The sequence below is a fragment of the Melospiza melodia genome, chromosome 5, assembly GCF_035770615.1.
Source record: "Melospiza melodia melodia isolate bMelMel2 chromosome 5, bMelMel2.pri, whole genome shotgun sequence".
NCBI lineage: Eukaryota > Metazoa > Chordata > Aves > Passeriformes > Passerellidae > Melospiza > Melospiza melodia.
In genome coordinates this window covers 75812985-75835272 of record NC_086198.1, presented here as the reverse complement: position 1 = coordinate 75835272, position 22288 = coordinate 75812985, and the positions used below count along the sequence as shown (strand labels likewise).

The 22288-nt window shown below is 39.7% G+C and overlaps 1 protein-coding gene across 3 annotated transcripts in view; it reads left to right on the top strand.

Moving 5' to 3' along the window:
* Positions 1-262: 262 nt before the first annotated feature.
* The window catches only part of DOK7 (docking protein 7), a 59993-nt gene continuing 37967 nt past the window's right edge, over positions 263-22288 (top strand). For 2 of the 3 annotated variants that reach the window (XM_063157451.1, XM_063157453.1), the window contains exons 1-6: positions 263-372; positions 498-543; positions 2690-2935; positions 6796-6996; positions 13381-13500; positions 20938-21045. In XM_063157451.1, the coding sequence (XP_063013521.1) occupies positions 319-372; positions 498-543; positions 2690-2935; positions 6796-6996; positions 13381-13500; positions 20938-21045 (775 nt within the window). In that variant the 5' untranslated portion in view covers positions 263-318. The remainder of the gene's footprint in view (positions 373-497; positions 544-2689; positions 2936-6795; positions 6997-13380; positions 13501-20937; positions 21046-22288) is intronic. The other variant, XM_063157452.1, reaches the window with a different exon arrangement.

Genomic DNA, 22288 nt, shown 5'->3' with positions numbered 1-22288 from the left:
GGTCGCGCTCGGAGCGGATCCGCGGTGCTCCGGGGGCCGCGCCTCGCGCTCTGAAACCCTGGGGAAATAAATAATTAAAAAAAAAATAAAAAAATCCAAGTTTCTCCCGCAAGCCAGAAGTAAAACACATGAACAGAGACACTGGGACGGCCGGCAGCCCCCTTTGCCCAGGCGGCAGGTCGGGGGGCGGGCCGGGCCGCGCTGGCCGCCCGCCCGCGCGGGGCCCTAATAAAGCTATTTTGGAAGTGACCCCTCGGGCGGTCGGAGCGCGGGGCGGGCGCAGCGAGCCGGCGCAGCTGTCCGGAATCATGACTGAAGATGACGGATTCCGTGGTGGTGGAGGGTCACGTCAAGTTGAGAGACGGAAAAAAGGTCCCCGCTCCCGGCGCCCCTTCGGCCCGCGGGGGTCCCCGACCGCCGCCCCTTGCCCTGAGGGGAGAGAGCCCGCTCTCCCCCGCGGGCCCCGGCTAACCCTGTCCCTTTGCCTCTCGTTGCAGTGGAAGAGCAGGTGGCTGGTGCTGCGCAAGCCCTCCCCGGTGGCAGGTAAGAGGGGCCCGGCGGTGGGGACGGGGCTCGGGGCCCCGCAGCTTGCCCGGCCCCCGGGGCGAGTGCCCGCACAGCCCTGGAGGGGCCGTCCCGGAGCTGCGCTGCCCGGGAGCCGCGTCCGGCCTCGGAACGAGCTCCTGCCCTCACTAAAAACAACGGGAAAAGTGACTTTCGAAAGCACAGGCATTGGATTTGGTGCTGGTTCCAAATGCACTTTTTTTTTTTTTCTTTCTTTTTTTTTTTTAATTTTAATTTTAATTTTCTGAGGGTGAACTTATTTTTTCAGGGTGACTGCTGGCATAAAAAAAAAAAAAAAAAAACAAAAAAAAACACCAAAAAAAGCCCCTGACATTGTAAGCTCGATAGTTATTTTTGATCAGTGTTTTGACAGAAAATATCACTTCAATTTAAAAATAAAATGACATTTTGAATTAAGAAGAAGAAGAAGAAGAAGAAAAAAAAAAGATCGTTTCCATGCTTCTGAAGGGGAAATTGAGAACGTTACACAGAGCTGATGTTTTACTGCTGCAGAGGGAAAAGTAGGCTTCAGGTTTCCTTATCTGTTCCCAAGAGGGAAAACATTTGGGCCCAAAAGTACTTCTTTCTAGGGCGAAATGTTGCCCACACTTGGAAAACGTGAATCCTCACTGCTGCAGAATGGATTTTGGCAGCCTTTCTTGGCTCTTGTTAGAAAGACTGAGGGCTTCTTAGTAATTCTTTGTTACCTGAGTTGTTACAGTAATATTTTAGTGTTTGAAATGCCTGCATCTCATCTAAATCTGTGCAGCCTCCCTGTGTGAAAGGGCATCTGTTGATCATAGAGCTAGTACATCGATCTGTGAACATGGGCCTGAGTTTCTATTATGAGTAAGCCAACTTCGAAGGCTGTAGATGGTGGAGCCTGACTGATAATATTCCTCAAAAATACTATTTTTATTCTAGCTAATCTAGCCAGGTTTACTAAAAAGCCCCTGGTGATCTTCTTTTCTTGGTATATAAACTATAGCCATTCTTCAGGCACACAACTGTATTGCAGAATGTTTAAATACTGTGGTTGCAGCTGTTTTTGCTAACAGGTGCACAAAGACAATTGGGAATCCATGCAAAGCTCTGCATTAGTTAGCAGACAGTTCAGTCTTTCAGTACTTTTTCATCTCTGTGGGTGGAGATTTTGCCAGTCCCTTGCCCAGCTGAGAGCTGCAGGGCACCTCAGTGGGACTGGGAGCACCAGCCTCAGTATTTATAAAATACATGGGGGTCTTTGTCTTTTGTGGTTTGTAGCTCAGCTTAAGCTGTGGATGTTGCAGCTTTGATATTGACCATTAATTTCATCTACATCTGAGTGCTGTGTGATAGGAAATGAATATGGGGGAAGGAGGGCTGCTTTTGTCATAAATGCAAAAGGTGGGAGAGGTGACTCCCCTTTCCTTTTGGGTTTGCTTGTGAAATGCTTGCTTTCCCCATGGGGCCATAGCACTTGAACTGGTTTCTGCCATTGCATGGTTGCTGTGCAATAAACACCTCTGGAAAGGGGTTAATAACAACCAGTGACACAGGCAAACACTAAAAAAAAAAAAAAAAATAAAAGAAGGTGTGGCACATAATGATTTTTAGCAATGGCTGCTGTGGAGCATTTAACCAGGAAACCTGAGCCGACAGCAGCAATCTCGCAGCAAAGTCTGCTTGCCATTTAGTGGCTGGGTAATCTGTGAGCTGCTGTAAGAATTTCTTTTGTGGTTCAGTATGTTCTAATGAAAATACAGACAACAATAGCCTCTCGGTCTTTAGAGTCTGTAACGTGAACAGCTATCCTAGCATAGCTCCTAATGCTCTGAATTAATGAGCCAGTCCCACCGGACTCAGGAGAGGATCTGAAATGCCACTGGACTTTGAATAAAAGAGGGAAGATTTATTACTGATCTCCTTTTTTTTAGCCTGCAATTTAACCCTTAAAACACACCTTCAGTGTTTGCTTCCTGAAAACAAGGACTATAAACTACCTGGGGGTGGGTTGGGAAAAGAAATCAGAGTTTTACATTGACTTGATCAAGCTGATCCTGCAGTTGTCTAAAGCTCCTTTGTATTGCAGCAGAGTGCTGAGAAATTTGTTATGGTCTGTGCTCTGCATCATCATCTCTGACAGTTTTGCTTCTTTTAGACTGTTTGCTCATGCTGGTGTACAAGGATAAATCTGAGCGAGCAAAAGGGCATAAGGAGAGGAGCAGCATGACCTTAGAAGACATCTGTGGCTTGGATCCTGGGCTGTCCTACGAGGGCCTCAGTCACACGCTCGCCATCATCTGTCTGTCCCAGGTTGTGATGCTGGGGTTTGACAGCAAGGAGGCCATGTACGCCTGGGATGTGCGAATACGCTACAGCCTGGGGGAAGGTAACCTTTGTCTTCTCACTCTGGTTCGGGTTTTCCCCCACAGGATTAAAAAAAAACAAAGAAAGGTGAAACTAAAATGCAAATAAAACAGTAGAGTTCAGGACAAGATTGTCACTCGTTTGAGAGTGGACAAACTGTTTTCTCCCTTAGATGTTAAAGCAGGTATCCCTTCCAATAGGTTTTGGCTACAGTACCACCCAGTACTGATGGATAATTATGGCAGCTCTTAACTTGGGGTTTTGATTTGGACACTGATGATGTGTAGCTTTGAAACAAAGTGATCAAACTTCTGCTTCTGGTCCTACAACTGACTCAGGGATTCTGGCAAAAGGACTCAGGAGGAGCCTGAATTAAAAGATGCAAAGTCCTGAGTAGAACTTTGCCAGTTCATGCCCAGTTTGCTGAGCTGCCTACTGGGAGTTGCATTGATAATTTTCATTGCTGCTAGTGTGCCATTTCAGCAGGAGACTTTTTGCCCTAAGGAGTGTCATCAGACACATTCTTTCCAGCTAACTTCACCTTTCTCTTTCCTCCTATTTTATTTTCTTGGTTAGCAGCTCTAAAATGAACTGTGGGGAACAAAGAGGGATAATGTTGGTAATCCATAGTATCTGTCTTATGTTTGTTTAGTCATAACTAGGGAAGGAGGGTAGGTGTGTGGGAGACACACATTAGCAATCTTTATCATTTGTTACATATGCTCTGCCATCTGTTGGGTTTGTGGGCTCGTTCCTTTGCAGTACATATGTAGAAAGATGGCCTGGGAATTTTACAGTAAAAATATGTAGAACTATAAGAAGTGAGATATGTGGATGTACCTCTCAGGGCTATCAAATATGATGCCTTACATAACAGGAAAGGTTAGAGGGTTTGCTGAACAATACAAGCATGAGTAGTGGGAGTGGTTGGTGCACTTTGATGATACAGCTCTACAGTCTTCCAGTGTTGGTTTGGTGTTTTTGTTTTAGTTTTTTTGTTTGTTTGTTTGGTTTTTTAAACTAGGTTTGGGATCTATATATAGCATAGACTTATCCTAAAAGCTGAAGGAGTACTTGAATATAACAGGGTAGGTCTGTTTTTTATGCTCTTGCACTGATGTAGTGCTGGAGTAATCTCAGTCTGGGTGTGAGGGTTGTGGTTGGGATTGGAGGACATAGAAAAGCAGCAAAGGTTTTTTTTCAAGGAAAGTGTGAATGAGGTAGGAATAGAGCCTACTGGATTATGACATCTGCAGCCATGAAGTAAAGGTGAAGTGGGAGAGATTGTACGTGTGTGGAAGTGAAGAAATGCAGAAGTAAGAAAACAAGTGTAATTGGTTGAACTGGCAATAATTTGTGTTAATTGCAAAAAATCTTAGGGGCGGGAGAATAAACCAAAGCATTGAAACTTTTTTCAGGATTTTGTCTTTCAGTACATGTTCAGTTAGGAGAACAAAGTCAATGGGAGTCTAGTTTGAGTAAAGAGGAATAGAAAAGAGAGAAGATGTAGATGAAGAGAGGATGGTGATTGGTGTTTTTTCCTAAAGTGTAGTAAGGGTGCCTTTGTGTGCCTTGAAAATAAGGTGGCTGGATGATAAAAATAGGCTAGGGAGAGATGACCTCAGAGTCTGGGAAGCAAAAAAAAAAAGTGAAAGGAGCTGACACTGTTCTTGAATGAGGACCACAGAATGGAGGCGTTCACACTGGAGTTCCCAGTGTTTTCTCTCAGTTTTTAGCAGATGAGGTGGATGTGATTCCTGCAATGTGCTTGGGCTCACAACTCATTTTGAGAAGTTAGTGTACTGCAGGTCAGTGCATAGCTGTGAAAAAGAAAAGATGGGCTGAAGAAAGTGATGGCTTTAAGTGGTACCTTTTGTTCAGGGATATACTCAGCTTTCTGTCTTCACAATTTTTTTTTATAGAGTAAGAGAAGTCTGGGAAGTATTTTATTGCAGAGTAAGAGAATGCTGGGAAGAATTTTTAAAAAATATTCCAATTTACCAAAAGTGGTGTATGGGAAAAGCTTTATTTTCAAATGTGCTTTTCCTTTTACTTTGGCTTTGTTCAGAGTTGGGTATGCTGTATTTTGACAGTGGTCTAGAACTTGGGCTGCAGCTCTTTGTTTTCAGCAGCTGTTTTAACTTGCAACTGATTGTGTGAAGAGTGGGCTTCATTCCTCAGTTATGAAGCAGAAAGAGTCCTGATGCTGCTTCTCCCATGGTTTAATTGTCAGCAAAGTTCTGGGCAGAGGATTACAAATGGCGTTAAAGGTTGCTTTCTGAGCATTATTGATCATGATGGTTTTGCTGTCCTTTTGATAGCTGATGTTTAAGCAGATTGCGTAACAACTGCGTGCCCAAAAGGGGACATGGTGTGACTATTGATTTGCTCCCTAGCAGTGCTGCTGGCAGGGCTGTAAGCAGAGCTGTGGTTAGTTAGATCTATCTCTGTCTCCTTGCACATTTCACTCGAATGACTTTGTGGCTAATTCTGCTGGAGCCTCAGGGAACTTAGCAAATGCATGTCATAGATGAGGAGTTGGCTTACAGCGCGGATCGTGACTAAGAATACAGCAAGCAGTTAGATGAGAAGCAAGACTCAGACCCAGATGAAATTTGTGATGCTTGATGAGGCATGGGCAAGAAACAGGGAAGAGTTGATGCAAGAACTGAGAGTACCTGGAAGTTACCCAGTAGATTTCATAGGCAGGGAGCTGTTTGTGTGATCTTTGATGCATAACCAAAGACTAAGTCTATGTTCCTTCTTGATAAACATCACCAAAAACCTCCTTCTGTAAAGATAAGAGTCTCGATGCTTCTCTCTACCAAGACAGATGTTGTTTGCTTTTTAAAAAATTTGTTGTGGGTTTATTGTTTTTATTTTGTTTGTTGGTTGGTTTTTTTTGTGTCTAATCACAATATGAAAGAAACTAGAACAGTAGTGGAGGTCAAAACAATTGTTTGAGAATTGTATGCTTGCTCACTTAAATTGTTCCCTTTGAAACAGTGAGATTTAGATTTGAGTGATCCCAATAACTTATTATTCAGAATGCAATAGCTTTGGAAGAGAAAATGGAAGACCAGCCTAGAACAACTGCTTTTGGTAAGGATACTGAATTATAGATGATACTGGGACTGAGATTTGAACCTAGATTTTGTAAACTTGAATGAGATACGTGTTTCTTTTTATTTCTCCGCTCTTTTAAAATTCAGGATGTGAAATACGAAAAAAATAACTGACATCCAAAAGTGTTTGTTACTTATACATCACTTTGTTTCCTAGTAATATAAAATGTCTTGGCGTCTACCATCACCAACTCATGAAATAATCACAAAGGTGGAAAATATAATTTTCCTCATTTTACTGCTAGGGAGGAAGTGAAGCAGTTTATTAAAGGTTGCAGATGAGTCGGTGATAGAGAGATTTGTTTCGTTCTTTGAGCCTTGGCCTTTGGGCTCCTTGAGCACCATTTTATTTTTATTGTATGCATGTGGGAAAGGAGAGACACAGGTTAGAGGAGGAGACAAAGCAACCCATGTAATGATGCAAGGATGGAAGAGGTAAGTGAAGTCTGGGCTGGATGATTGACTAATCTGAGATAGGGATTAGCCTAGATGATTTAGGATAAATTAATGTAGCATTGCAACTTTTATCATTTGTAGCATTAGGGCAAGATATGGTGGATTTTTTTCAGTCCTAAACTGGCATAATAGAGGGTAATGGCCTTACAGCTACTTACGTGTGGCTGTCTGGGCTCCATGTAGATCTTTATGCCAGAGTCTCATGGTGTGGGCAGGGTTTGGTCCAAATACCACAGCTGAACAGAATCACTTACATAACACTTGTATATCCTGTAGTAATATTTTTTTCCTTATTTGGTAGTTCATAGATTTCAAGTCTTTGTCGCCCCTGGCACAAAACTAGAGAGTGGGCCTGCTACCCTGCATTTCTGCAATGACATCCTTGTCCTGGTGAAAGACCTTCCTCCCAGTGTCATGGGGCAGTGGAAGCTCTCGGATCTGCGGCGCTACGGGGCTGTCCCGAACGGATTCATCTTCGAAGGGGGCACCAGGTGCGGCTTCTGTAAGTACAAATGGAACCTCCAAATGTTGCTTGCTGCCTTTTGCAGAAATGTAAATGCACTCTGATTCCTGGTGGAGACTGCAGAGCCAGCTGTGTGCTTTGTCAAACAGGCAGCCTCTTGTCAGAGGGTCTGTTCTGAGTAGATTTCTGCAGGCTTCAACCCTGGTGTTCAGGAGAAATGTGACTGCAGTCCTGGCTAAAAATTGCCCTGTGGCTCTCCAGAAGATGTTTAGTCAAAAGCTGCTATTGAATACATAGCAAAAATAAAGTAATGAAATTTTATGGCTTGTGTTATGCAAGAGATAAGGTAAAATGGCTTAATGTACAGATTATTAAATTATGATTAATTGTTTTGTTGTTTGCTGAGGGGAAAGTGATCCGGAGCTTTGAGGTTACAGGCAGCATCAATGTTCTCATTTTTTAAATGCTAATTTCTAAATCCCATAGAGTACTTTTTACTCCTTAAAGTTAGAACAACTCTCTGGTCCCTTCCCTATTAGCAGCTTTGTAACTATGGGATGGATAGTGATATTTGGGGTCAGAATGAAAGCAAGCAGGCTGAAGCTAGTTTCCACAGCCTAGTAGCTAAGATACACCTTTACATGGAGATAAATCTCTTGTTCCCATGGGCAATTTAGGACTTCTCAATTTCTTACTTCAGGTAAAATGTACACAAGATCTAAAAGGGATGGTTAATAAATGTACAGGTATAATAACATATAATTAGGTTTTTATTAATAAGGTTTTAATTTCATAAGCAGAGTTTGAAGCCATGCTGAATTGATGGCCTGTGAGCACAGATGGATATGCAGACTGCCAGTTTGGATGTGAAGTTGTTTGACTTGCATACTTTTTTCAATAAATAAACTGAAAAATTAGAAGATTTCAGAGTTGATCCAAATCCAAATATATTCTTCCTGGGACTTGCATACTGTGCTCTGCATGTAAATTCTGGTTTCTCTACTTCTATGGAGTGGAAACCCAAATTCCTGACCTCTTTCTGACCTGATGGAGGGTGTGGCCTGGCGGAGATTGGTCTCTTCTCCCAGGCAGCAAGGGATATGACGAGAGGAAGTGGCCTCAGGCTGTGCCAGAGGAGGTTTAGGTTGGACTTTGAGAGGAATTTCTACACAGGAAGGGTTGTCAGGCATTGAAATGAGATGCCTGGAAAGGTGGTGAAATCAGCATCCCTGAAGGTGTTTAAGAAATGACTGGACATGACACTTAGTTGACATGGTGGTGTCCAGTCAAAAGTTGGACTTGATTATGTCAGGATCTTTTCCAGCCTCAATGATTCTGTGAAATGAGGAACTGTAGGTGATGGAATGTGAATTATCTATGGTGGTTTTTCTTTTTTTTCCTCCCTTAAACTTACACTAGTTTCTGGTGAAACGGGGTCATCCGTAGCTCCCCTGTGTGCATACTTTAAAAAATATGAAATTATTGATTTTTTTAAGGTTACAAGCAAACAGAATTAGAAAAGTGCCTTGGAAAAGGTCCCACTACCTTGCGGATCATTGTTAAGAAATGTGAGTGTTGGTAGCTGAGCCCTTTCAGTTGCCATGAAAGGATATTTGTCTTTCCCCTGCAGGTGTGCATTCAGAGAGAAGAACAGCACAGTCAATTTGGTACAAAATTGCCTGCCACAGTTGGAAACTCTTTACAGGTTCAAGCTGATCTTGTTAAAGGAGTTGTTGCTCTTAACTAAGCAGTCAAACATACCCACAGGCATAACAACATTTAAATATGTGTTTAGTCTAAACACTTGATTTAATATTGCCACTATAAGAAAAGGCTTTTTGAAAATAGAACCTAAATTAAAATATTACTCTGGTTATTCTTGTCAGAAGTGTGTTGGTAAAGAGAAGGACCATCTTTCTTCAGATAGCTTTTACCTCAGTCCTCTGGAATTCTTGAGGCAAATAAGTAGTGTTCAGGAAAAAAATTGATATGTTATTACAGAAGTTGTTTTAATTCCTAAACAAAGGCACTCTCCATTACCCTGTCATGTAAGTGTAATATAATATTATGCAGACTCTATTATTAATGTTACTTTCCTACAGTTTAAACCATATCTTTGCTCACATTCATCCTGTGGAGGTCTGAATGCAGAGGATTAGTGAGTTTAAGGTTTAAATATCACTGTAATAAATACCTTATTAAAAGGAACCAGTAATCTTGTGGTTTGATTGCCTCTCCATAACAAAAGACATGAAGCCTGAAACTGAAGCAGAGCTTTTTTGGTTATGTCTGTGGTAGAACTGAGGTCTAAAAGGATATGAATTTGTTTTAGCTTTCTGTTTCGTGCTTCCTCACAAAAGTTTTTATAAAGATATAACATTTCATTATGTTCTGTTGCTTAGTACAGGTTTAATTCAACTCCAAAGGCTTTGGTACTCAGTCCAGGAAGAGGGAAACCATCTGAGATAATGCTGAGATTTCAAACATTAAGTCTAGGTGCATTTTCAAGATGGTTCACACAAGTTTATTCACAAGTAGGAAGAAGAACATTTACATTCTGAACTTCTCTTACTCTTAACACCACAATTGTACTGCTAGAGATTTAAAAAATATTTTTTCTGCTTCTGAAAGCTGCAGATAAGTTATTTTCTGGGCCAAAATTTTGTTCTCTCTGTAGCTGAAGCTTATTCAGACACCGTTTGAAAAAAGCTGGTGTCTTGGCCTAGCAGTCAATGGAGAGGTTTACCTGGAAAAAAGGAGCCTCTCACTTTCCCACGTTCCCAGCTCAATTAGTGTGCACCAGTTAAAATGACCAGTTGCCGGGAGAATCTTCACTTGGAGGTCAGTGTGAAAAAATTCAAGTGGGGTAATAAAAGGGCACATTAACACCATGAGAATTCAGGCTCTTCCTGTTCAAGTGCTTCAGGATTAGCTGCCAGAGCCTGGTTTAAAGCTGCCTCATATTTTCTGACAGCATCTCCTTGAAGAAGGGAACTTGTGGGACCCTTAGTGCCCTTTGAAAGAACAAATGCTAATTGCAGGATAAGCAGGAATATTTCTGTAATCCTTTTGGTGCTTTGATAAAATTTGGTACTTCCTTCCTTCTTTCCTTGTTTCCCCTTCTGCATTTATTTGAAATAAAGAAGTAGTAGAGATGGTTAAACTGGGGCAAGGTCTGGAATTTTTTGAAAAATCCTGGGTTGCATAGATTGAAATGTCTCTTTATATGCAGATATTCTGTGCTGTCTCCTACTTAGGCCTACTGCAGGCAACCAACATTATCTCTATTTATCTATTTTTAGTTGTCATGCCCATATCTTAGTTGGCAATAATAGGAATACTGTGTCATTTTCCCCACAGAGAAGAGCAGTGTGAGGTCCCCTCTGAAGGGGCTGCTCAAGGCTGGGGTTGGAATGGACATGCTGATTGCCATGGAATGAGCTGCTCTGGTTCCTGCCTAAAGGCTAAAGGCTTCAGCTAAAAGGCTTCAGGCTCTAGTGTTCTATGTTAGGAATAGTAATTAATGGGAAAGAACTGACTCTTCCTCCCTACTTTCACACACACTACAGAGAAGGAAGTAATTTTTGGCTATTGTCCATTTTTAAAGTGTGTTTGCCCATATGATCAGTTAAAATCAACATTGGCAAGATTAAGCAGTACTTGAAGTTTTATGAAATTGGCAACTTGTCCTGAATGTTTGAGGGACTGTTCAATGCTTCACTGCTGATTGCCACAGAGGACTGGCTGAGTGTTTCAGTCTCCTGCGAGTGGCTGGAGGCTGCATTTCACCAAGTCTCATAGGCCATGGAGAGAGCTGAGTGAGCCCTTCAGTCTGGTGAACAGCTGCATGCTATTACATTGTGCATGCCACACATTCCTTGGCTTCTAAATGCCTGTGCACCAAACCAGTTCCAACACATGACTGAGATATGTAATTTCCAGTAGTGAATTTCTCAGTTTTCTCAAGAAAGGAGAAAAGAAATGTAATCACTTGCTTTTATGTATGCTTTAGTTAAGCCCTGCCTACTCATTCATCTCACTTGATGTTTTCTGCAAGGACCCTCAGACTTCTTTCTTCCCTTGCAATCTAGTCCTACCTAACAAAACTAGAAAGAAGACGTTTCCTGTGAGAGTCAGTCAGCAATTAAGAATAGAATCTACAAAGAGATTATTGTATGTTTCTGTTGGATTTGTATCCACATGCACATGGACGTACACTCTTTGCACTGGTTATATAAAGGTCATCACATTTGGTTTTGGGATTTTCAGATGACTGATAGTTATTTGCAGAAAAAATCCTTTGAGTTAAGCAGCAAGCGTACACACACACATTTACTTTGTTTCCATTAAAGTCAAAGGCTTGTAGAGCCTCTTTGGAGTTTAAGTAACTCTTAAGAAAGGTGATAAAAGAACAAAATGGTCCAGATGTACTCCTTATGTACAGAAATATTTGAGGAATCTTTTTTTTGCCCTGAGTGGCAACAGGGAGGTGTAGGATTCTGCTGAATTATCAAGCCACATAGTGTATCACTGTGCTTGAGACCTGAATGTCCTCTGCTACGTTGTGTTTATATCCTGCTTGCTTTTGCTGCATGGAATGCAAAGGTCCTGTTCCTGTAGACTCTCTGTGCTCTGTTCAGGGAGGAGAAGTCAGCTCAAAGAAGAAGCTGAATTTCAGATAATTCCTGAATACATTGCAGCCAGGATTTTTTATCCGAATACAATGTTCTCTGACTTTGGCATCTCCTGGGAAGGGAAGAGATGGGCAAGACTGCAAGTGAGTCACCAGCAGAAACCTTCATATCTGTCAGGCTGTGTGATTAATGTTGTACTCTCCTAGATAGCCTCTGACCATGAAGCCAGGGTGGCTTCATGTTTCTTTGGCTGAAGAATTCTTGATAGGTAAGATCTGAAGAGATGCAAATGCAGTGGAGTGACAAATCAAGTTATGAAGATGTCTCTAACAATGTTGTCTTCAACAGATTTAAGCAGAACTGGGAGAGACTTAGATGTGACATAAATTGGGAATGACAAGAGTGTGGACCAGAATATGTTTTTCCTAGAGAGATTGGTTTACAGTTTGCTGGTTATACTTAATTTACTCAAGTAGGTGTTGTGGGTTGTGATCCACTTTATACAATCCTTTTTGTTTGAATCACACAGCCCTTTGTCAAGCTGTCAAAAGTGTATAAATTTCTTAAGTGAAATGTGAGTATCCTGTTGGGTATGACAGGGCATATGTTTGGAAAGTGATGGGGATGCAGTCATTCTAGTCAAGATCAGCTGTGCTTCTTTGAGTAAAATTGAAAAAAATACAAATGCAACTCAGAATTGGCTAGAGACATGCAGAAGTCAAACATGTCCAAATTAGGGCCTGAGTCACAAGAAAAGTAATGTGCAAAACCCTACTGCAGGTCTAAGATTTTATATTGGAGTTTGCTAGCATTCTTGGCTCTGGTGAAGTGGCAGCACTTCTTCTAGGTCTATATACTAATTTAATTTCCTTTTTTGTCTGGTATTGAAGTTTTATTTCCCTAAAATTGCTGGTTACTGGGGTGGTCTTTTGTCTGATGTTTTAAGATAATAACTTTTTTTCCCTGATGTGATTTATATTTGGACCGACAATTTATAAAATGTTCTGTGGAGCCCTTCTAGTCTTTTGTGTTGTTCATGCAGCCATGTGTCATGGAGCTCCTAACTTGTTTGTTTATTTAGTGAATCTCATTCTAATTTTGCTTGGGGCTATTCTTAATGAATGGAAAGCAAATATCAGAATAGAGCAAAGGGTAAAGATCTGATGACAACCTGAGGAGTTGTGTTACATTATGTTAATAATAGAGACATAGGATTTAGTCTAGGAAAATTTATACTATAATCCAGCAATATAACCAAATTCTAATTTGTTGGCATATAAAAAGCTCCTCTTGCTTAAAAGTGGTTAAAAGTGGAATTAACTTGGTTCATTCTTTTGAAGTCACTTTAAGTATTCTTGACACTTCCTGCATAGGAAAGTTTGACCCCAAAATTTTAGGGGTAAATAAGAACAAAAGACCTGCACAGCTGTTGAGAGTAAGGTGTCTGTTTTGACATTCAGGGGGGATTGGAAGTAGATGATCCATCCTTAAGGTCCCTTCCAACCCAAGCCATTCTGTTGTTCTAGGACACTACTTTAACTGCCTGAATGTCATAAAATTAGCATGAATTATTAGACAGCTATTGAATTTATATGTATGTTTGTGGTATAGTGTGTGTGTGCTGACCTGAATTTTTTATTTCTTTTCCCAGGAGAATATCTTGTTGACTTCTTTTCATGGCTTGCACTTAAAACTCTTTTGATTGCTACATTATAAATAGCTTCAGCTAAATATATTTCTAGTGTTTTCAGGTGAAAACCATACATATTTATGTTGTGCTTTCTTGCAGGGGCTGGTGTTTTTTTCCTCTCTTGTGCTGAAGGGGAGCAGATCAGCTTTCTGTTCGACTGCATCGTCCGCGGCATCTCCCCGACCAAAGGCCCCTTTGGTCTGCGTCCAGTGCTCCCAGGTTAATACAGGAAGTCCAGAGTAACCCAGTGAAGCCGGAGCTTGTCATGTCTCACACCCCCTGCTGCTGGTGTGAGAGCAGCTTGCAGACACTGAGGGTGTGCAGGGTGCAAAGTGGTTTTCATTCTGAAATGTCACCGTACAGATTTATAAGCTGGATTTACCCAGTTTCTCCCTGCTGCTCTGGTTCATTCATGTTTCTGGTTATATTGCTAACTCCAACCCTCTCTTATTTAACAGTACTAAAAGATGGCTATTTGAATTGAAGGGAATCCTAAATTTTAGTTTTAAACTTAGATATTTAACTTGGATCCATGTCTGCATTGCTATTTTGATAGTTTAATGGAAAACTAACTTCTGCAACATTTTGAGTTTCTCCAAAACGAGGTTCTAAGTCTTGTCAGCCTTAGAAAACTTTGTCAAGCCTCCACATCATATTTAAATTTTTCAACTTGAGCTTCTTTCCTTATGTCTGAGGATTAAATTCCTTTTCCTATTTCGTGGTAAGTGCTGCATGTACTGCAGTGTTCAAAGAGGAATTTGGATGGCATCATAATAAAGCCTGTTTCCTTTTGATTTCAGCAGATGAAGTAAAGTATTGAGTCAGAATGACTCTGTCAAACAGGACAAAAGTGTAGAAATGAAATTGCAGAAAATTGTCTGTGATTTGGTGCTGGCATACAGTAGGAATAGGTTGCAAGAATGGTGAAGGATGAGATGGGATTTGTGGAATACTTAGAGTTTGTGTGTTAGGCAGTTAATAAGTGTTCAACAGGGTTTTATTGCTCTTATAAGGTTAAGATAATTGCAGGAAGGAAATGTGATGGGAAAGATTAGATCTTTAGCTTATTAGATCATTAGATAATGTGAAGCTTGTGAAAATAAATTATGAAAAAGTTATTACTTAAAAATTAGTAAATTCAGTAAACACAAGTCTCAGTTCATGTTGTCTTTCTCATGGCTGTAAGGCAGAAGCAAGTTAAATAATCAAGCAGAATAGTAGACAAAAAAGTCATTCTTGTGTGATGATATATGTCAGCATTCAATTAACTGTAGTGTTTGAAAAAAAGAAGCAAACAGAAAAAAACCCAACAGAAACACAAGAATCAATGTTTATGCTTAAAGCTTTGCTATTGCACACATTTTTCTGCATATCTAAAACTATGTGTGTATGTAAATATATATGTACAACCCTGAAGTCTTGCCAAACAAATTTTAGTCGAACAAAAATTTCTGTCTGGAAAAATTAAGCCCACAAACAACTATTCTGTTGTCTTTTTTCTTTTAATTATTATTTTAAATTTTAATTTTAGCACAATGAATCTTTGCAGATTCATTTTTCACAAGCATGTAGGAGTAAATCTGCTTTCACATGTTAGTTATCACTTCTGGTGTTTGTGGGTTGTTGTGCCACATACCACAATCTCTTCCCTCCTTCAGGAGCTCTGACCTCACTGAGGTGCATGAAGTGCATGTGGAGTGTTCTGGGGAGTATTTGGTGTTTTTTGTAAGAGAAGATCTTTTTCCTGAGGTCTTTCCATTTCTCTTCTGTGCTTGATGTACTTGCCATTAAAATCTCATCCACTTGATTTAATCTCATTTCCCTGGACAGGAGAAGTGTTTTGTCAAGAGTTGTGCTCATGTAATTGCAGACTCTGCTTTTATTTATCCAAACTACCTTGAGGACTCTAACTTTCATTCCTGTGTATTTTACCCTTTTCTCTTCAGTTTGTTGTTTCTCTCTATTTACATGTTCCTTAGAAAAAATATTTGTTTAATGTTCTTTATTTATTATCCCATGCAGAAGCTTGTACAGATCTGTTTAAGGCACACACAGATGTACAGTTCTGGTGATTCATCCATAAACTAATTTTCCTTATCAAGTATGTCATTACACAGAATGTGCTGTATTGCTTGAAAAGGTCGAGTCTACCAGATGCATACCATGTGTCAGGTATTGAAATTCACTCAACCTTTGAAAGCATCAGCTTGTAAACAGATTAATTATCTGTACATTTCAGGCAACTAGATCAAAACTTCCAAATTGGAGGTTCTACCAAGAAACCTCTTGTCTATGTAATTCATATTTACTGCATTGCAGAATGCTACACAGCTTCAACTGTACTTTATGTATGCAATATGCTGCTTCTGTGCAATTTAAAAGCTTTTAGAGAAACCTTCTCTTCACAGTTTGCTACTTGAATTTGGCATCTTGCCTTTGCCTTTCCAACTTAAACATGAGATATGTTTGAAGCACTGTGGTATTTTCAAGCAAGGAAACACACAAAGGGCAGATGTACTGAGAAGGAATGTAATGTGGTAAAAACAGTAACAGTGACAGTGTTGGACACCAACTCCCACAGCACAGATATAATCTGTAGATGTTATGCAATCAATATAGTCTGTCCTTGTCTTTGTAGGAAGGATGAATGAATGAAACCAGTTGCTTCATGTATGAACAACTCAACAATATGGTTAAAAGGGATGCTGAAATATTTATGTGTTAGCATGAAATTAATAGGAGATGGTAGAGGTTTGAAGAAGACTGAAAAATCACCAGTTTTCTTACTTGCCATAGTGATTCTTAAACAAATGTAAAACAGCCAGTATCCCAATGGAATTTGTAAACTGGGTGTGCAGGGGGTGTTTGCTCAAGGACAATATTCACATCTTCTTTTCAAGATTGTAGTTTTAAAAACAATACCTTGTTTCCTTAAAAGCATGATGTTCTTATCACTTGGATATATGACTGCTGTACATATTTTATGATGTCATCTATAAAATATGCAATGAAAATCCAGTGCAGTGGAACTCATAAACTTGACTTACCCTTGCAAAGTACCATAATCTGGTCTAATTTCTCAACAGAGCAGATTTGAGCAGCCAGTCAGAGAGAGCTCCTGAGATCCCCTCCAACCTGAATTATTCTGTGATGTTTTGGAAATGAATTAAATTACGATTCTCACAATAAAAAATAATTCTATTATGTGTACACCCAAAATAAATTGGGAGAGGAAAAGAAAATTAGTTGTTTTATGGTTTAAAAGTTGCCTGATCAGGTCTCATAAAACCCCCCCAAAGAATAGAAGATGGGACTGTGAAGGTCATGTAGGTATAGGTATCTGTAGATATTTTTAGGAAGTGTAATATTTTAAATAAAGGACTCAAATGGGTGATGGCTAGGGATGGCTTGTTTTCCGCAGCTATTAGTTGGAAGAGAGCTACTGTAACTGGCTACTAGTGTGATCTCTTTTTTGTTTTTCCTTGAAGAGATATTTAGAAAACAGTCCAGAGAATTTGCATTCTGTCTTGACAGAAGTCTAGACATGGACTTAGTAATGAATCTCTGATTGCTTGGTTTGTAATCTATACTGAATTGCATGCTTATTATTTGAGAAATGTTTATCAGGTGTGTGTTGAACTCCTTTTTTTCACTAGCAAGATTCACATTGAATGCCAAACCTGAGCACAGCAAAAGCCCAAGAGCCCATCAGGGATATCTTTGATCAATGGGCAGATCACTACTCTCTAAATCTGATTGTGTGACAGTCTAGTCCTGCAGTCTGGAAAGACCCCAGGTGTGATGTTGATAGTCTGGATGCTCTTTTTTAATTCTGAAAGCTTTTTCAGGCTGCTTTGTGACTGACTGGAGAGTGTACAGTTGCTGCTTGCTGAGGATCCATTGATACTCTTTTTTTTTTTGTTGAAGCTTGATACACCTTTGGTCATTGCAAAACAGCCCCGTGGCTGCCTTCTGCAGTATTTGTACCAAATGGATCCTCCTTAAACCTTTAGGGCATCTTTCCATTCCTCCAGACATCTTACAAGGTGTGGAGATGTTAGCTAGAAGGTGAGGGTCCAGGCCTGATTTACAAATGTGCCTACAGTTACACAGGAAGAAAGAAAAGAGAGATTTTCAGCCTAACTTATTTAATTTTGTTTAACAAAGTAATTAACCAGTGTTGCTTTTAAGGTGCATATAATCAATTGGGTAGCTGCTGACTGACTGGATACATTTTTTCCTGACAGGTGCTTATTGAACAGCCTTGGAGCTTTGAATTACTATGACACTTTATTCCTATGTTACCAAAATATTCTAAATCTCCCACGATGAGCAGCTGATGTGGCTTTAATGAATACCCACCAACGTAATGTAAAAATAAAATCTCCAGCAGAGGCATTTTTAGTCCAGCTAAATTTGATGTAATCCTTCCCCTTTGCCCCAAAGCAATGTTTAAGAAGATTTCGATGACTGCCTCACATAGAAGATGATTTTCTTCATAGCAAGGGATCCATGTTTGATTGGAAAATGATAAAAAAATTATTAATTGAAGGACCTGAATGAGTCACAGGACAGGATCCATTTGTTAACAGTTTGGGGAAGGAAGGTACTGATTGTTCTTGGAGCTGCTCTCGGATGTTGTGTGGGCAGAAGCTGTCGGAACTTCCTTGGACAGCTGGCTCAGTACCGGTCATGCTGCTTCTGTCCCCCCGGGCTACTAATGTGGCAATTTGCCACCCATTTATTTAGAGGCTGTGTATTGGGCATGCTGAAGGTAGAGGATGATGCCAACAAATCCAACTTTGTGGTATTATGGCCAAAAAAATGTATTAGAAAAAGGGTTATCACAAGAGCACTCATGGGAGGTCATAGGTTATGCACTCCAATGAGGACTGGTCCCTAAAAAGTGGCTGCCAGTGACTTCAGTCCATAGTCAGATCCTGTAGGAAAATGTCCTGATTAGAGCTTGGTCATCTGTAACCAAAAATACTGGTACAAGAATCTGTTACTTCTGGGAAATAATATTGTGGGTGTTTTCCATGGAAGTCTGGCTTATTAGCAGAGAAGATTCAAGGTGAAACAAAGACTTGGTTAAGACTGATAGGTAATTATCTAAAACTTAGATGGTATGTTTGTCAAGTTTTGAAGTTTTCAATAGGTATTTCCTAGAACTTGCTGAGGAAGGTTTTTCTGCTTAATCTTTCACAAACCTGGGTGATGAGAGCAGCACATAACTATGAACACAATTTTATACAAACATTTTATCCATAGGCAGTCTTTAAGGGGAAGGTTAACCAAAAAATTTCCAGTTCTGTTGGACAGACAGAGGTTTCATGTTGTTGGGTGAAACCTGGTGTGTTCTGTAGCTGTGTAGCTGATAGGGAATTTGACTTCTGGAAGCAATTGAACATGTGAAGTGCAAATTTTCTGACTTCAACTTCCCTCCTACCTCATTTTGTATTTTATTATAATTTTACAAGATCAGTTGTTTGAATTTCTTTTAATTATGTCTTTTGCTGTCTGTAAGAGGGACATAATTTACTTCAAAAACTAGTTGTTGTGTAGGTGCCCTAGTTCTGAACATCTGTATTTGTCAAGTAGTCATGTTCTGAGGAAATTGAAAGGACCTTTCCTACTGACAGTTCTTTGGTGTGAGAAGGATTAGTAGTGTCTGTTTGCATCTTTGTTTGACCAAATTGCTGATCTGTTATGACAACTTTATACTTAAAGTGCTTGTAGAACATCTTTCTGGGACCTTTTTGGACATAAGGAATTTAACTAGATACACTAAAGTAACTGGAGTAGAGGACATAAAAAAAATAGGCAGCAGCTTGTAACGCTGTATGCTACTGAGAAGATCTTTGCATGGACACGTCTGTGTTTCACCATAGGTGCTGGTGGCCAAATGTTGTGCTTTCCTTTGGCAGAGGTCCATATGGAAGCACTGGGGGTTACATTTGAGTAAGCAGTCACACAGGTTTGAGGTACTCAATGCCTAATGTAACTGTCTTGCAGTGTAAATAGAAATGGACACCTAACAAATAATCCACATCAAACATTCCTATTTTCTGTCTGAGCTGGGACACACAGAGGTCACAGACCCTGTTTGTCATGGGCGTTGTTGCCTTGTCCCTGTTAGAACACCCTTGGGTTCCAATGTTTGTTGTTATAGGTGGATTGTGTATATCTTGGTTTTTCTGCTCATCTTACCCAGATTGCAGACTGCCAAAGATGGAAACCTCCTTGACATAAGAAAGAAAAGTTAGAAAGTTCAGCATTGTCATTTCTGTTCCTACCTAGGACAGGTCAGAAAGGAATATGATTAGAGAGGAGAGATGTGGCAGTTTGTTTCTTGGGGCAGTTGATAATGTAGGGAGCTCCCATGGAGCTTCAGCTGAGCTGGCAGTGCTCCTTCCCCTGGTTATGAGCTTGCTTTGACTGCTGTGTTGACAATATTAAAACCAAGTCTTTTAAAAATAAAAGACCTGGGGTGAAAATGAAACTTTTCTTTCATCTTTCCAACTGGTTTTTGTTTTACTAACTCAATCACAACAATGTATAGCCTTTTTCATTCTCTTTTCCTTTCATTAAATGATTCAGTGTTTTTGTGGTTTGCTTCTGCTGCCTATTTGATCAGATATACAAGTGCAGCAGTTGTGAGGAAGCTAATCTGTTTTTGCTGTCATTAATTACTTTCCCTGTGTGTTAATAAGAATTACTGAAGTTTCTGATGATGAACAAGTTAGCAGACCTTATCCTCTGCAACTGCTGAGCATGACAGACTCATTGCTGCTATTTAAAGGGATCTGTAAGGTTTCTCTTGGGATAATGGTTATGATTACTTCCAACATCTGGTTTTATTGTTATGCCTCCTGGAAATAAAATTATTTAGAGGAAACTGGCCTGTTTTACTGATGAGACTTCCACATTCTGCTTGCCTTTTTTTTTTTTTGGAATATAATGAGCTGCCTTCAGTGAAATAATCTCAGCTAGACTGGCAAGCTCACTAAAATGTATGGGGAAAATCCATAACAGTACATTGTAGAAGTGGTTTATATCGTCCTAACTTGTCTTGTCTTAAACATGAAGACAGAGAGCCACCGGGGTTGCTTATTTTATCTCTGACATCTGAACTTAATGACTGTCTGAACATCCAACTTGAAAGCAAAGTCTTTGTAAATAGATGATCTGGATTGGAAGATGTCAGTTTAATCCCTCTGATTCTGACTTTATGATGTAGATTTGTAAATTTCTAGGATGAAAAATTACGTTTTTCTGAATGTTAAAAATCCCAGTGAATCCAGTGAATTCAGGACAGATTTTACGTGGGTCAAATTAGCTTTCAAGTTCTCTAGACCTGATGGATGCTAATTATTTCTGTAGCTATTGTCTTTGGTGCTGTGCTTTTCAGTGTTCTGTCCCTGGTGGTAACTATTACAGACATTGGGTATAATCTCTGAAAATCTTTTATAAGTTGCTGTGTAGCACATGCCCAGGATATGCTTGAAGTCAGATTGTGCCATACATTTTTCCAATCAGCATTTAAAGCATAAGAATGTCTTTTTCTCTTTCCTTATTTTTTATTTATTTTCCATATTACCTCATTTATTTATTTATTTATCTATTTATTTATTTATTTTCTGTTTCTTTTTAAAGATCCAAGTACAAACCCAGCCTATTCAGAAGAAAGATTGGCTCATGAAGCTTTGCAATTAGAAAAGCGTTTGAGCTTGCTGTCCCATACAAGTCGTCAAGGTAGTGGAGGTAAGAAATATCTTTAATTAAATAAAAATACTATGTTATGTTCCTTCCTGCCCAGGCTTTAAAAGTTGTATGGTCTGTGTTATAAGATGTGGAGCCTACAAGAAAAAATACTAGAGAAATGGTCAAGACATTTGATTTGTTATGTTTCCTGTGAGGCAGTTCTCCAACAGGCATTGTCTGAAGTCCTTTGATGTACATTGGAGGTTTTCAATTCAGCAGACTGAGTTTTGAATCAAGCACTATTAAACCAGGAAGAACATTTAGGATGCTGAGTCCTACTGAATTCTTGCATGTAAAACTTAAAAAGAACTGTCTGCATCAAATCTGATATTTGCTTAAGTACCTTGGTCAATGCAGCCTGTGAGGTGGACTCACTTGTATGGTTCACACATCAGACTTACGGCAGATTTTTGCAGTAACACATAGGACTCCTGTGCTTTTCTCTGCTATCTGTACATTCCTTTTCTGGAGTTGTTAGTGTGTCAAAGTAGAATTGGTGTCTAGCACTGGATTTGTAAAAGGGCCTGTGCCCTGAACTGCCATTTGAACTGTTTAATAGCCAAAGGTAGATCATCCAAACATCTGCTTTGCTCTTGACTGTAAAGCCTACAAGCCTAAAAATTGTCCCTGTGAAGATCCTCAGGAGCTTAATTATGTGCTTATATACATGTCCATGGCTGCTTTGGCCCAGACACTGCTGGGTAATGGGGTTTGTGACTGAATTCCCGTGAGACTTCCTGAGGTTTTTTTCTTAATTTGCACATAACTACTAGACTTAACTGAATGGATAGAAAAAAATGAGACTTGATAGATAAGCATGCCTGTTTTTTTTTTTTATTTTAAATTCTTCTGGTCAGAAATCACGACCCAACTTCTTGTACAGTTTCGGACTTTGTGCTACAAGAAAGTGGTTTTGTATTTGTTTGGTTTTTTATTTGTTTGTGATGTTTATGTTTTGTCCTTGTGCTCTTTCATGCCAATGTTTAATTTTGGCATGATGGCAGTAATTACCTGCTAAAATGCCTTTCTTGCAACTGTCATTGAAGAAACTATCTTGCAATATAGACATAAATTAATCACAGAGGACATTTTCGTATATAGATATGTAAACATTTTTATAGCAATATTATTCTTATTTTTATTTGTACAGTGATGTATGATTATATTTTGGTACAGCAACCCAATTAACTGTATGAAAGTAAAATATGTTTGAAAAGGGCAGAGCTTGGTGCATAAACTTTTA